The 16,738-nt window shown below is 43.9% G+C and overlaps 1 protein-coding gene across 3 annotated transcripts in view; it reads right to left on the bottom strand.

The window, feature by feature from the left end:
• The window catches only part of YIPF5 (Yip1 domain family member 5), a 315,397-nt gene that overhangs the window by 237,030 nt on the left and 61,629 nt on the right, over positions 1 to 16,738 (bottom strand). For all 3 annotated transcript variants that reach the window (XM_044069146.1, XM_044069147.1, XM_044069148.1), the window contains exon 3: positions 1,196 to 1,365. In XM_044069146.1, coding sequence (XP_043925081.1) covers positions 1,196 to 1,365 — 170 coding nt within the window. The remainder of the gene's footprint in view (positions 1 to 1,195; positions 1,366 to 16,738) is intronic.

Raw genomic sequence — 16,738 nt, 5'->3', positions numbered from 1 at the left:
GGAACAGAGAACCTAAAAAAAGAGAGAGAAAGGAAAGAGAACTACCCACAATGTTAATAAAGCAGAGAATAATTAGCAGCAATGGTAAAGAAGTACCTAAGATAGGTAACACTAGGCAAAAGGGGAAAACACTGGCAAGGCACGAAGCCTAACGTTCAGAAGACAGGACAGAAGTAGAATACGTTTTATAAATCACACACACACACACACACACACACACACACACACACACACACACACACACACACACACACACACACACACACACACTCCAAAATAAATTTGCTAAGAAAAGGGGAGGCAGAAACAGCAATAACAGATTATTATGCTGATAAACTATTTGATGAAAAACATTTACCTTTTCCACTAACAACCGAATTACAATAGACCACATCCATTCGTTGAAGTGGTAAATGAGATGTAGTTCTAGCTAGACAGGAGGATTACAGGCAAAGGGAAAAGCTACAGCTACAAAGCCAAGTCTTCAGAAATGGCCAAAGTCAGATCCGAATCCCCATGGGATGAGGAATGGATGAACACATCAGATAGAACATTTGTGCTAGAAGCACTGGAAGCAAACAGGTAAACGCTGCCCTCAGAAAATGGATGCTTTGCTAATCGGCATTTTTTTTCGGTACATGTGACCGAGAACCCAAAAAGGTGCTAAAACCAAAGGATAAAAAACAGCATAACTCGTAGCAACACACTACACGTGTAATTTTTCTATCTCACCTATAGCTAGAATGAAGTATGGCATTTACGATATTAGGTCCCCTGCCCAACAAGCAAAAAAATGACCTTAGCATTACACCTGTCATAATAAGGACAACTCTGTTTCTGCAGTGGTAATGAAGACGACAAAATGTGAAGCAGGAGGAGAATAAAAGCAAATGACGAGAGGAAGATGCAACAATGGCAACAGAAAAGTGGGGCAGTCTGGCCACAGTAAAATATAGTTAAGAGACATTACCCTCACAATTAAGGCAACACAAATGTGGTCCATTCTACAAGAGTGTGAAGGAAAGCAGAAAAGAACTGCTTGAAATCCTATGATGGTTTGTGTCACATCAGCGTGAGCATACTTATGCTAACAAATAGCAAAAAAATTTTCAAAACTTGTGGATAAAATAGTTATTTACATGCAACATCTCAGCAAGACTAAGAGGCACCCTTCTTCGATTTTTAACATACATACCTTCTAATAATGGTGGCTCATCATCAAAAGTATTTCCATAGACAGACTGATGGGTAGCTGGTGTGTACGCCTGTGCTGGTTGATAAATTTGTCCTGTGTACTGTTGTTGCGGAATCATGCCTGGAGGAACAAAACCAGCCTGCTGCGAGTAATCATACGCTCCATATTGTCTGCAATAAAAATAAAAAGGTATTAAAAATAAAAAAAGTATTCACTGTTTACTTGACATTACAAATACAAATGTGTTTACTAGGTCATCAGAAAAAAGGAAGAGCACTAGTTCTATTGGGAATCAATTTCAAGTTATCTTTCCCCAGCTAGGAATATTCAACCTTTTACAGTCTGGGAACCAACAACAGAAAGACACTGCACTGTAACTGCTGGTCTGATTTTCTTCTCTACCAATTCATCTTCAGAAATATGACTTCTCAGCAAATTCAAAAATACATTCTGGCAGCTCACTAAAAGCAGCTTCTGTATACGCCCTCCAGCAGGACCATCCTCTGAATTACTTGCTGACCCCTCTTCTGTTACTGCAAAATTGACAGTCCCTCACATTATAATTCTTACCTACCTACACTAATTCAGAAATTAACTAGATGTCACCTCAGACAGCCACCTCCAGTCTTTGACAATGTAAAGAGACGAAGAGTCTTAACTTGCCTTCAAGTGTTTTGTTTGGTTCCTCATAAGTAGCTCTGCAAATCAGACAGCAAATGACAGGAATTCCAAAAGCATCCTGCTATATGAACAATTCAAAGATTTACCTTCTCTCCAAGTACTCCATGTATTTACTATAATAGCTTTGTAAAGGTAGATTCCTCCACAGGAGCAGCAAGAATAATATCACAAGTATTACGACTGCTTTGTAAGTATGATTTACCTAGGATGCTATGCGTAGTACCCCATTCCATACTGCACCAGTATCAAGCTAGGCCATAAGCAAAAAGCATCCAACTCATAAGGAGAAATGTGCAGTAGTGCAAACAAACTTACCATAACAGTACTGTATAGATCAGTGTTCCAATGCCCTAAAAGTTATGGGTCCTGGTCCTACCACAGTATTACTGGCCAGCTTTTCAAAGATATACGGTGCTCTGCACATACTTTACTAGCAGCACAAGAGGAGCTCCACATAAAAAGACAGTTGAATGTGAAAATCAGAGATTTTGTGCCTCGACATGGGAGGCAACAGTCATGAAAGGAAAAATGCTAGGAAGCATAATACAAAGAAAACTATACACAAAACTATAAACATCCAAGGCCTGGCAATAGAAATAATCATCAAGAATCATGTGGTTGGAGGGAGCTGATGGCTACTACAACAGTGACTATTACAACATCTATCATTTTTGGCAAGTTTACAGAGTTCTGCATCAGTATTTTGTCGTGGATTAAAAAGTAAAAATTGAGGAGAAAGCCAATTAAGTAATCAGAAGTCTCTGGAGAAGGGTCTTAGCAAAACCTGTTCTGGACTTAGAAAAAGAATGCAGTTCAGAGGGCTTTGTAAAATGCATAAAGGGGACCAAGGTTCTGCCTCTAGAATACTTCTAGAGTCTACCCCCTTTCCAAAATGCCACCAAAGCAGCCAAACCCCTACTGGAATTAGCCCTAACCCTGCTTGAAGTGGCTTGCTATTGTGAGAAAAACAAAAAGAAATAGCAACGGTCAGCCATCTAGAAACAGTCCACTTTAACAATGTATCCTATGAAGGTAAGAGGAAAGGACAAGCAAACAGTTGGATCAGTTTTCCTTTTGTCTAGGTAGTATACGAGCTGCCTGTGGAAATCTAGAGTACGCAGAACCTTTTCTCCCTAGTTCTTGGGATCAGAAGAAAAGAAAAAAAGTGATATTAACAGACTGGCTTTGAGGTAAACGGAGACCCCTTTAGGCAGTCTTGACAACGTAAAGAGACGACAGTCTTAACTTACGTTCAAGTGTTTTGTTTGCTTCCTCACATGTAGCACAGCAAACCAGACACCAAATGATAGGAATTCCAAAAGCATCCTGCTATATGAACAACTCAAAAAGATTTACCTTCTCGGTGAGTACTCCATGTATTTACTATAACAGTTTTGTAAAGGTAGAGTCTTCCATAGTAGCAACAAGACTAATTCCATCAGTATGAAGACTGCTCCAAGCATGACTTCCTTAGGCAGCCAAGCCTAGTACCCTTTTCCACCATAAGAGCTTGCAACTCAAACTCTCTTAGCTGATGTCAAAGCAATGAGTGAAACGGTTTTCCATGTAAGGATTCCAAGATTAATCCATTTTCTATGTGGATGGATAAAGAAAAGCCCTTTGAAAAACTGCTTGACTTCAGGAAGGGGGGGGGGGGGTAGTGGAATCCAATGGCAGACAACCAGAAATGGTTTACAAATGAACCATGACAGAGGAGACCAACATCAGAAGCCAGTAGCACACAAATAATCAAGAACCAGTGGCAACTGGGCCTTAAGATGGTCTTAGCTCCTTGACTGGCACCAACTAGAAGGTGATTTCTTACTAGCAGTTGTTTTTTTTAGCTTCCTTCAGTACCTGCTGCATGACCTCAGAAAAAAGGGACCTAAATGGTATCAAAATTCTTATCATCCAGGCAGTCAACAAAAGAGATTTCAGGTTGGGATTAAGAGTAAATAAAGTTTGTGGGAAGCCTGTAGTAATTGCTCTTGGCCAGTTTCAAAAAAAGGGAGAACCACTGATGCCTGGGCCAAAAGTTGATCACTACCACAATCTTTGCAGAGTCCTTTTGGATCTTCAGAACAAAAAAAAAAGGTGGGATACCATACAGGAGCATTCCTATCAATGGGAGTAAGAAGGCATTGGTCTTCCTGGTCTGTTTGCAAGGGAATCCTAGAGCAGAACTTCTTTAGATGTCTGTTCTGAGAGAAGGCAAACAGATGTACAGGAGGCATTCACAAGAGCTGGATAAATTCTTGGAATAATTCTGGCGAAGTTTCCATTCATGAGGTCTAACCTGGTCCTGCATAGCTTGTCTGCTACAATGGTTTTCCACTGACAGAATGTATACAGCCAGAAGAGTCAAACTGACCTAAGTTGCTACCTCCCAGGCAATCATACTATTTCTGTAAATGGGTTAAGATCTGTTACCCCCCTGTTTATATACCACATTACTGTGGTGGTGTCTGAGTTGATTTAGGACTTGCAAAGCATTTATTACTACCAACATCTCTTTGACATTTACGTGTATCAGACAATCTCGTTTGTTCACATACCCCGCACTTTCACCCCTTTTGAAATTGCTCCCCAAGCCAGGTCTAAATCACAGTTTGTGGCAGACTGAAGAAGGAAGGAATTGGAAGGGAGAATGAGGGACCTGGACTGAACTCACAATAATTGTAGATGTCCCTCTCTTCACTGTTGCAGTATTCTTTACAATATCGATCCACTGTCAAGGGTGGCCTGACATCCAGCCAGTATACCAAAGCCTTTAGGTTGCTTACAGTACACTGTACATAATGTGTATGCTCCTCCCATACAACACAGGGCATAAAGTCCGGCCGTACCATTCTCAGAACTGAGAATCCCAGTAGGAACACCAGTCCAAGGAGTAGAGAGGTAACAAGTACATTCAGAACAGAAAAGAACCAGGGGGATGAAGGAGGGAGTGAATACTGCAGCAGTGAACAGAAGGGCATCTATTGTTATGTTAAGTTCTTGCACAACCATACTATGTCTTTCCATTTCACTATTGCAGTATTGTTTACAATAGGCAAAGTGCAAAAGCTCAGGAAGAAAGTACAGTTTTGTACCTACCATAAATGTAGACGTTAGAGTGCTCATACAGCTGCAGTCATTACAGATGGGTTATCCTGCCGTCAGGCGGGTCCTCGGTCGGCCGAATTCCAAAGTCTAGGTCCGGCATCGGTTGTCGTCGCTTCTTCCCTGACGTCAGTGCGGCAGGGGTATAAAAGAGGCAGCAGACGCCATTTTCTTCAGTTTTTCTTGCCCCAGATGTCAGGTGCCCCCAGAAGGAAGGCAAAACATAATATTATGCAAACATGCAATGTAGATAAATCAAAAACAGTAGTTGCAAGCAAATTCACCATAAAAGAATACCCCAAATAGGTTGTATGATAAAGGTGTTTGTCATAAGGCCTGTCCTAAGAGGGGATGGTGGGAGGGTAACCTGGACTGCAGCTGTATGAGCACTCGAACATCTACATTTATGGTAGGTACAAAACTGTACTATGTTCATCGTGCATACAGCTGCAGTCATTACAGATGGGTAGAATCCCAAAGCTAAGTAAGGGTGGTAGGCACTAAGTGGAACTAGGAGGGGCGAGGATGCCCTGCAGGACTGCTGTGGCAAAGCCCGCTCTAGATTTTGAGTATAGTGGAAGGTGGTAGTGCTTGGAGAAAGTGTGCACTGAACTCCAAGTAGCTGCTTCCAAAATGTCCTTGGTAGGGACCCCCCTGAGGAAAGCAGCAGAGGTAGCTGTAGCCCTGGTGGAGTGGGATCTGATGTATACAGGCACAGATTTTCCATGAAATGAAAAACAAAAGCGTATGCAGTGGGCTATCCATTTTGAAATTGTCTGATTGGAAATGGCCTTTCCTTGAGCACCTGTAGCATAGGACACAAAGAGCTGTTCAGATTTCCTGAATGGCTTTGTTCTGTCCAAGTAATAACAAAGTTGTCTGTGAATGTCCAAGGAATGTAGTAGTCTTCTCCTCTTTGTTCTGTGGATTTGGATAAAAGGTAGGTAAATGAATAGTCTGATTCAAAGCTACACTGGATACTACCTTTGGCATGAAAATAGGGTTGGTTCGTAAGGAAACTCTGTCCTGATGGAAAATGATGAATGGTTGCACAGCCATGAGGGCCTGTAGTTCCGAAACCCTGCGTGCTGAGGTACTAGCCAGAAGGAAGGCTGTTTTCCATGAGAAGTATTGTAGCTCTGTTGAAGAAGCCGGCTCAAAGGGAGGCAGGGTCAGCTTTTCCAATACGAAGTTGAGATCCCAAGCTGGGACTGGTGGTTTCCGTGGGGGGTTTATATTTTTTGCCCCTCTGAGGAACGGCCTTAATAGAGGATGTGAGAATAAAGGAGGATCTGTATTGTATTGTGCAGAATGGCTGAAACGTGGATCTTGATGGAGGAGAAGGAAAGGCCACTGTTTAACATCTCAGCTAGGTACTGTAAAATTTGAGGTATATTTATTACCCGAGGATTCTGGCCATTTTTTTGTTTCCAGGAACAAAATCGTTTCCATTTGGTGGAGTAGGCTTTTCTAGTAGAGGGTCTTCTGGCCTCCAAGATGACATCCTGCACCTCCTTGGAGAGGAGAGTCTGTTGGGAAATTAAGGTATTCTCCATGCAGCTAGATTTAGGGTTTTGAGCTGGTTGTGAAGGGTTTTGTAGTTGTGCTGGGACAACAGAAGAGGGACTAGAGGTAGGATCCATGGTGGGGAGTGTGCCAGGCTCTTTAGGAGAGGATACCAGTGTTGTCGTGGCCAGTCTGGAGCAATGAGAATCATTTGTGGCCTCTCTGCTCTGGCTTTTAATAGAACTTTGGTCAGTAGAGGAAGAGGCAGGAAGGCATAGACTGTCATGTTGTCCAATTGAAAGAGAGTGCGTCCACTTTCCAGGCCTGTGGATGACAGGTCTGAACAAAATTTTTCCAACTGGTAATTTCTGTGGGTAGCAAATAGATCTAGGTCTGGCTGTCCCCATGCCCGAGTTATCTTTGAGAAAACTTGAGGATGCAACTTCGTGTGGGTCTGTCATATTTCTGCTTAAGTTGTCCACCAGTGTGTTTGCCTTCCCTGGCAGGAATTGTGCCTGTAGTTGAATTTGCAATTCCAGTGCTGTGTTCCAGTGCTGTATTAGTGTTCCATAGGGTCATGGCTTGCCTGCACAGGGGGTATGAAGGCATGGAATGAGTGGTATAATTGTTTCCAAGCTGTGGCTGTGTTGAGACCATACGTTTTTTAGGTACCATTGTAGTTTCCTCATATGCAGCTTTGCACATGGTATTAGTAGGATGCAAGATGCCATGAATCCCAGAGCCTGCAGGACTTTCCTTGCAGTTAGTCTGGTGAAAGTTGCCATTTTGTTGAAATATTGAGACAGTTGCCCTTGTTTGCCTGGCGTGAGGTAGGCTATCTGGGTGGTTGTATTTAAGCTGGCACCCAGGAAAATTATCTGTTGAGAAGTTATTAGTTTTGATTTCTTTTTGTTCACTGTGTAGCCCAGGTAGTTTAACAGTTTTATTACAAACGCCAGATGCTGGAATAGAATGTCCTTGCTGTCCGCTTGGATCAGGCAGTCGTCCAGATATGGGTAGATTTGTATTCCTTGTTGTCTGCAGAAGGCAATTACTGATGCCAGGCATTTCGTAAACACTCTGGGCGCAGTAGATAAGCCAAAGGGCAATGCAGAGAATTGGTAACAGGTTGAACCTGCAAGAAATCTGAGGTATCTTCTGCAAACTTGTCTGATATGGACATGCAGGTATGCCTCCTTGAGGTCCAATGTTACCAGCCAAGACTCCTTGCCCAGCATGGGAAGAAGCTGCTGTAATGTGAGCATCTTGAATTTTGGCACCTGTAGATATGTGTTTAGGATGGATAGGTCTAAGATGGGTCTGCAATCTTTGTCTTTCCTTGGTACCAGGAATAGTCTGGAATAAAAACCTTGACCTTGTTCTTTTGCAGGTACCTCCTGAATCGCTTTCATATCCATGAGAGTGGAAATTTGTCTTTGTGCCTCTGCCCTTTGATTTTGTGGCAGGTTTGGCAAGCCTCTCATCTTTGGAAGGGTGTGAAAGTGGAACCTGTAGCCTCTGTCTATAATGTCCAGAATCCATTTGTCTTTTGTAACAATGTGCCTGTTGAAAATAATGCCAGTTTTCCGCCCAAAGGTGCTGCCATTAAAGCTTTGTTTGGCAGGCATAGGGGGACGTCATTGTGTCTGTTTTCTAAATGACTGTGATCTATCTTCTCCACCTCTTGGGGTTGGTGCCTGCCACTGTCTAGCTCTGTAAGATCCTTGAGGTTGTCCTCTACCCCTTGGGCATCTGTATCTGCCCCTTTGAGGTCTGTCCGTGGCTGGAAAGGACCAACATTTTGAAGGCCAGTTTCTGCTGAAGCGTGGAGGTTGTACCCGCAAGAAATCTTTCACTGTTTGCATAGATTTCACTTTTTCCTCCATTTTCTTTAGTACCTCCTCAGCTTTAACACCAAACAATACATCTTTTTGAAGTGGTGCATCTAATAACTTTGCTTTGACATGATCTGGTAAGGTTTGCTCTTTGAGCCAAGCATGTCTACGTATAACAGATCCCGTGACAGCAGCTCTACATGAGGCCTCTAAAGCATCAAAACCACACTGCAAGGTATGTTTACCCACTTGCTCTGATCCATGCAACAAATCCTGCAACTCTTTCAAATCTGGTTGTTCTGTTTGTGTCATTTTGCTTTTCAGCTGAGATAACAAAAACTGTATGTACTTTAACATATGAAATTGACAGTTTAATGCCCTCATGGTTAAAGTGGCAGATGTATACACCTTTTTCCACCACCTTTCTAATGCTCTGGAATCTCTCTCTGAAGGTAAAGGGTTTTTAGCAGAAGCGGCCTTTATTCCCTTGGGACCCTGTGAAATTGTTTCTGGGTCTGCAGTATGGCTTTTATAAAGGAACTAGTGAGAATCAGGAACCCGGTAATACCTGTCTGGTTTAACAGGGGCTGGAGGAAAAGAATCTGGATTAAGGCTGGCTTCTGCATACACATCATCCAAAATATCTAAAACAGGAGGGATAGCCAGGGGCCTATGCTGGGGGAGCAGTAGAAATTCCCTGAGCCTTTTCTTGGAATCGAGTAATCTTGGCCTTCCCACTGGAAGTGTTCCCTCAATGTATGCAGGGTTTCCCCAAAAGAGTAGTCCTCAGGGGGGGGGGGACCGAGGGAATAGACTCCTCCGCATCAGAGTCTTCGAAAGGGGAATAGGCATAATCCTGGTCCTCAGAATGGTCTGAGGTAATAGAAGCCTGGTCTGAGGAAGGGTAGTCTTCCTCCAATCTGGGTCTTTTGTCAGAGGGGGGTTGAGAACCCCTGATGAGAGTTATCAAATCCTCAGCCATTTTAAGCATCTGCTTTTTAGGCATGGGGCCTTGAGAGGAGGTCTGGGGGCCCTGTTTTTTTAGTTTTCATGGCAGCTTTAGATTTAGTGAAGGATTTAATAGAGAAGGTGGAAGGCCTGAAGACGCCTTCAGAAATGGCAAGCCTGACTAAATTTTCAGTTTCCCCGCCAAGAGTGGCGTTGGCATCTGCAGTGGGAATGGAGACCGAGGAGCCTGCGACCTCGGGTACTGAAGTCACCAGTAAAATAGTTTCATCGGTAGTCAGGGGCTGCGTAGGCGCCTCGCTGAGAACCGGAGAACCGGTAGTCGGCCTAAGCGTGGTCTCAGTACTCGGTGCAGACCTCGGATGTCGGTCCTTGTCTTTGCGTTTTTTGCTTAAAACTGGTGTCGGAGTATACGACGACATGATATAATTAAATTTTTTGCCAAAATAATGAAGGGCGAACTCCGCCGCCACTTAACAGTGAGCTTGTTGAACCTAGCACAAAAACGGCAGGCCGAGACGTCGTGGTCTGGCCCTAAGCAAGGTATACAGAAAGAGTGGAAATCCTTATGCGGTATTTGCTTCCCACAAGAAATGCAATTATTAACTTTGTCGGACATCGGTCTGAGGCAAGAAAAGTTTCCCCAATGGGGTACTTAACTTTAAAGAAGACTTCGGCTGAAATACTTTCGTAAATCTCAGGAGCTGGCAGACCGGCACTTGCGAACTGCTTCTGCTTCGGGCACCGCGCGGCAAGAAAGACTGAAGAAAATGGCGTCGGCTGCCTCTTTTATACCCCTGCCGCACTGACGTCAGGGAAGAAGCGACGACAACCGACACCGGACCTAGACTTTGGAATTCGGCCGACCGAGGACCCGCCTGACAGCAAGATAACTCATCTGTAATGACTGCAGCTGTATGCACGATGAACATCCAGCAGAGTTTTCTAGGAACCCATGAAGAATGGCCCTAGCAAAGCCAGGTCTAGCTCTGGAAATCATGTCCAACTTACAGTGCTTGGTAAATGTTAAGCACAGAAGTCCAGGTAGCTGCCTCGAAAATAGAGTTATTATTCAAACCATTGAAAAAAGCACCAGAAAAAAGCCACAGCCCTAGCAAAATGAGCCTTAACAGAAGAAGAAAGGCTCTTCCCATGAAAGGAATAGCAAAAAGAAGTGCTGTAGAAATCCAAGAAACAGCTTGCTTAGAAACAGCCAATCCTAAGGATCTAGGATGAAAAGAAAAGAGCTGATCACATTTATGAAACGTCTTAGTCTTATCTAAATAAAATCCGAGTTGTCTATGCACATCCAAAGTGTGCAACACCTTCTCACTAACAGACAGAGAAGGGAAAAATGGGCAAATGAATAGACTAATTAAGAAACAACTCATTCACCATTTTGGGCATAAAGAAGGATTAGTACAAAGGGACACCCTGTCCTTATGAAACATCAAAAAAGGAGGACAAGCCATAAGGGCTAACAAAATGCAGTCTTCCAAGAACAATGCTGTAAGGAAGGTAAATTTTTCCACAACAAAATTAAGATCCCGGGGAAGAGGAACAGGCTTTTTGGTAGGCCTAATATGAAGGACACCTTTAAGAAACTGTTTAGTCTTAAATCTAGAAGCTAAAGGAGGTAATAAAAGGCAGACAAGCAGAAACAGCCACTAAGTGGGCCTTCATGGAAGAATAAGGCAACCCAGCACAGAGCAGTTCACACAGATAAAGACAGAACCACAAGAATATCCACAGAAAGTGGATCCAGGTTACGAGAAAGACACCAAACAGAAAACCTCTTCCATTTGGATAAGTATGATTTCCTAACTGTGTGGGCTTCCCAGCCTCCTCCAGGACCCTAAGCACATCCTCAGAAAAAAGGTATTTGTATGGAATCAAAATCTTATCAACAGTGTTAGTTGAAGAGTGGACAGGTGGGAATGGACAGATCCCTAGTCTTGTGTGAGTAGGCCCACCCTGTGAGGTAACTTCTGATGACTGCCCTTGGCCAAATGCACAAGAACAGAGAAAGTACAGTTGTGTACACTTACCATAAATGTATATGTTAGAGTGTATTTACTGTTGAAGTCATCACATTTGGGTTATCTGCTTGCAGTAGCCCTCAAGTCAGCCTGATAACAAATTCTTGGGTCCTGCGTCAGTTGCTGTCTCATCTTCCATGACGTCAGGTAGTCAGGGGTATAAAGCATGCAGCCAACTCTATTACATCAGTTTTTCTTGCCCCAGATATCAGGTGCCCCATAATGGGAAGCAATTATATACAAGGTTACACCTCCAACAAAAAAGCAAATACACCAAAAAGCTTTAAGCACAGTAAAGAATAGAGTTATAGTCAATAGAAATTAGGGGGCTGGAGGGAGGGTAACCAGGACTGCAACAGTGAATACACTCGAACATCTACATTTACGGTAAGTGTACACAACTGTACTATGTTCTTCGTGTTTTACTGTTGCTGTCATCACATTTGGGTAAATTCCCAAAGCTAAGGATGGGAGGAGGTAATAAGATAGCATTAGGATCAACTATAAGGCCCTGCAAGACTGCAGTGGCAAAGCCAGCTCTGGATTTAGAAACAATTGGCAAGTGGTAATGCTTGGTGAAGGTATGTACAGAACTCCAGGTAGCAGCTTCTAGGATGTCCCTGGTAGGGACACCCCTGAGAAAGGCTGTAAAGGTAGATGCAGCCCTGGTTGAATGTGGTCTTATCCCCTGTGGGGTAGGTTTTCCATGGTACTTATAGCAGAAATTAATGCAATGACCTATCCATTTAGAAATAGTTTGCTTTGAAATAGCCTTCCCCTCTGCCCTTGGAGCAAATGCAACCAGCAGCTGTTCAGATTTCCTGAGAGGTTTTGTCCTGTCCAAGTAAAATCTAAGTTGTCTGTGCACGTCCGTCCAGGAAGTACAGTATTCATTCCCCTTTGTTCTGTGGATTAGAAAAGAAGGTTGGCAAATGAATGGACTGATTAAGGGCCACACTGGATACCACCTTGGGCATGAAGGAGGGATTGGTCCTGTGGGACACCCTGTCCGCATGAAAGACTATGAAAGGCTCCACAGCCATGAGGGCCTGTAATTCAGACACCCTTCTTGCTGAAGCGATGGCTAGAAGGAAGGCTGTTTTCCAAGAAAGGAAGTTCAACTCTGCATTTGCAGCTGGCTCGAAGGGAGGTAGAGTGAGCTTTTCCAATACAAAGTTAAGGTCCCAGGCTGGAGTAGGAGCTCTCCTCGGTGGTCTTAAGTTTTTGTCTCCTCTGAGGAATTGCTTCAGCAGTGGATGAGAGAAGAGGGGTGGTTCTGTATTGTAATGAACTGAAATGGCTGAGGCATGAATTTTGATGGAGGAAAAGGAAAGGCCCTTGTGAAGCATCTCAGTTAAGTACTGAAGAATCTGAGGTAAATTGGGCGCTGCTGTGCCCATCCCGAGTTTGGCTCCAGGAACAGAATCTTTTCCATTTTTCAGCATAGGATTTTTTAGTACTAGGCCTCCTTGCCTCCAGAATGACATCCATCACTTGCTTACTAAGGGATGGGAACAGAGAGATCAGGTAATTAGCCAGGCTGCCAGGTTCAGGGTTTGAAGCTGTTGGTGCAGAATCTGGCCCTCCTGCTGAGACAGCAGAGCAGGGGTCTGGGGCAGGTGCCATGGTGCCATCAGTGACACAATGCACAAGAGGGGGTACCAGTGTTGGCATGGCCAGTCTGGCGCAATAAGTATTGTCCTTGGTTTGTCTTGTTTGATCTTTAGAAGTACCTTGGAGAGGAGAGGCAGAGGGGAAAGGCACAAACTGATAGATTTTTCCAGGTGAAGGACAGAGCATCCACTTTCCAAGCTTATCTGTGGGGAGTCCTTGTGCAGAATTTGTCCAATTGGTAGTTCTGGGGGGAGGCAAACAGGTCTATCTCTGGGCTCCCCCATTTGTTTCTCAAAACGTTGAATATCTTTGGTTCCAGTTTCCACTCGTGTGGGTCCATGAGATTGCTGCTTAAGTCGTCTTCCAGTGTATCTAGCTTTCCTGGCAGGAATTGAGCCTGTAGGTGCTCTTGGTAGCTCAAGGCTGTGTTCCACAGAGCCACGGCTAGTCTGCAGAGAGGGTATGAGTGGGTTCCCCATGCTTGTTTATGTACCACATAACAGTGTTGTTGCCCATCTTTACCAATAATTGTCCTGGAAAAATGTGGTCCTTGAAGGCTGTCCGAGCATACTGTACAAATAACATTTCTTTTTGATTGATATGCAAGTGCATTTGACTTGGGTTCCGTTTGACCTGAGTGGACTGCCCCGCCAAGTGAGCCCCCCAAGCATAGTCTGATGAGTCTGTTGTTAGAGTTTGGGCGGCAGGGAGTAGAGCGAATGGCAGTTCCTTGTTTTGGTGGCATGCCTCTGCCCACCAAAGGAACTCTATCTGAAGACAAGGTATAATAGGAGTCATTGATTCTACATCCTGAGAATGTTGACACCATAGGCCTTTTAGATACCATTGTAGTTTCTTCATATGCAGCCTTGCATATGGAATTAGTAGAATGAAGGAGGCCATGAACCCCAGGGCTTGCAGAATTTTCCTTGCAGATAGCGGAGTCTTTTGTGGCCCATAGCTTGAAGTAGGCTGTCAAATGAACCTTTTTCTCTGGCGTGAGGTAGGCCATCTGGGAAGTTGTATTCAAGCTTGCTCCCAGGAATACAATATGTTGGCTGGGTACAAGATTCGATTTATTTTCGTTTATGGTGTCCCCCAGAGAAGTTAGCAATTTCTTTACAAACGCCAGATGATAACAGTATGTCCTGGTTTTCTGCCTGAATTAGACAATTGTCCAAGTATGGGTATATTTGAATATTTCTTTGCCTGCAAAATGCAATGACTGGAGCTAGGCACTTTGTGAATACCCTGGGCCCATTAGATAAGCCAAAGGGCAGTGCAGAGAACTGATAGTGCGTGTAGCCTGCTTTGAAGCGTAGGTATCTTCTGCAAGATTCCCTGATTGGGATGTGCAGGTAGGCTTCCTTTAAATCCAGTGTTGCAACCAGGCATCCTTGCCTAGCATAGGAAGCAACTGGTGAAGAGTTAGCATCTTTAATTTTGGGCTCACCAAAAAGGTGTTTAGGATAGAAAGGTCCAGGATAGGATGCCATAAGTTGTCTTTTCTGGGTACCAGGAAAAGACTTGAGTAGAAAGCTTGTCCCTTTTCCTCTTCTGGTACAGCTTGAATAGCCCTTATGCTTAAGAGAGAGAGAGAGTACTTGTTTTTGCGCCTCTACCCACTGGTTTGGGGTAGATCTGGCCAACTGTTTGGGGTTGGTAACGTGTGGAAGTGAATCTGTATCCTTGGTAAACTATTATTAAAACCCATTTGTCCTAGGTAATGAGTTCCCAGTTTTTTGCCAGCAGAGCAATCCTTCTCCCTAAAGGAGCAGTCAGTTGAGAAGGGCTTGAAAGTGTTAAAGTTAAGTCGCTGAGACAGCTTACCATAGGAGGGAGACTTACTACTCCCTGATATGGAAGTGGGAGCCCCCCACTGCTTAGTCCTGTGCGTACCCTGGGACTGAAGCCTGGGTGTTCTGCTGGTTCTGGGTTTGGACTGAGAAGGCCTGGAAGAGGCAGGAAAGGATCAATTCTTGGAGGGCCAATGCCTACTAAATCTTGGAGGCTGTACTTGTAAGAAATCTTTAAGTTTGCATAGATTTAACTTTTTCCTCCATCTTTTTAAGTACTACTTCTGCTTTGTTGCCAAACAGGTGGTCCTGATTTAAGGGAGCATCCAGCAATTTAGCTTTAAAATGATCTGGCAAGGATTGCTCCTTAAGCCAAGCATACCTTCTAAGTACAGACCCAGTGACAGCAGCCCTGCAAGATGCCACTAGTAAATCAAAACAACATTGCAAAGTATGTTTTCCAACTTGTTCAGCAGAATGCATTATATCCTGCAAATCCTTATTTTCAGCACAGTCAGGAATCAACAACATTTTCTGTTTAAGCAATCCAATAATATGCTGCTGATACTTTAACATATGAAACTGGCAGTTTAAGGCACTAATGGCCAAGGTTGAAGAAATGTATACCTTCTTACCTCATCTATCCAGCGCCCTGGAATCTCTATCAGAGGGGGGGGGGGGTAGGATTTTTGGCAGTGGTAGCCTTAATGCCCTTGGGTCCCTGTGAAATTGTCTCAGGATCCGCAACATGATTTTTAAAAAGGAACTTGAGAGTCAGGAACCCTGTAATATATATCAGGTTTTCTGAGAGCAGGAGGTAAAGAGTCAGGGGTCAAGCTAGATTCCGAAAAGACATCATCAATGTCTAGTACAGGAGGGATAGCTAAAAGCCTGTGTTGGGACAGGAGTAAGAAATCCCTAAGACCCTTTTTAGAATCACTATAATCCTGGCTTTCCCAGCGGAAGTGCTCCCTAAGAGTAAACAGAAATTTCAGAATCCTGATCAGAAGTATCATAAGCAAATTCAGTCCTAGGTCTCTTAGAAGGGGAAGGTTGGCTTCCCCTGATTAAAGTAATAAGGTCTTCAGCCATTCTTATCATTTGTTTTTTTGGGCATAGAGGCCTGACCTCTGCAGTCTGGGCGTCAGTTTTCTATGCATGGTTCGAGTTTTAGACCTTGAAGAAGAAGATGACGTTGGTTTAATATGCAAGTCTGTAGGCCTGAATACACCCTCAGAAGCCGGTGCCTGCACAGCGGCTCCGGACCCATCCAAGGTACAGACATCAACAGTTTCCACAGCTGAAGCATCTCGCGGCATACCGGACTCCAAATGGGTCTCAGTAGAGGCCTGCGAATCTGAAGTAGCGGGTAAAAGGGGCTGCAAAAGCACCTCACTGAGTACCGGTGAAATGGCGACTAGCTTAGGAGAAGCGTCGTCGGCAGCTTTGGACCTAGATGGCCTGTCTCTGTCTTTATCTTTGCATTTTTTCAGAATGTCGGTAGTCGGGTGGCTTACCAAAGACATATCTGGATAATTGAACAGAGTACCAAAATATTTAGAAGCATAAATATACAGACAACAAATAGTTAGTTGTTTAAATAAGGCACAAAACCGACAGCGAGGTACGTTGTGGTCAGGGCCTAGGCAGGGAATACAGTATGAATGAAAATCTTTATGAGGTATTTGCTTTCCACAAGAAACAATTATTGACTTTTATTGACATTGGTTTAGAGCAAGAAAAAGTGTTCCCCAATGGGGTACTTAGCTTTAGTTGAAGACTTTGGTACTGAAACTCGAAAATGTTGCGAACTGCTTCTGCTTTGGGCACCACACGGCAAGAAAGACTGATGTAATGGCGTCGGCTGCATGCTTTATACCCCTGACCACCTGACGTCACGGAAGATGAGACAGCAACCGACGCAGGACTTTGATTATCAGGCCGACTGAGGGCTACTGCAAGCAGATAACCCAAATGTGATGACTACAACATTGAAACAGGAAG

Source organism: Protopterus annectens, chromosome 4.part0 (assembly GCF_019279795.1).
Source record: "Protopterus annectens isolate FY-2018-M chromosome 4.part0, PAN1.0, whole genome shotgun sequence".
In the NCBI taxonomy this organism is placed as follows: Eukaryota; Metazoa; Chordata; order Ceratodontiformes; family Protopteridae; genus Protopterus; species Protopterus annectens.
This window is presented reverse-complemented; position numbering and strand designations above follow the sequence as displayed.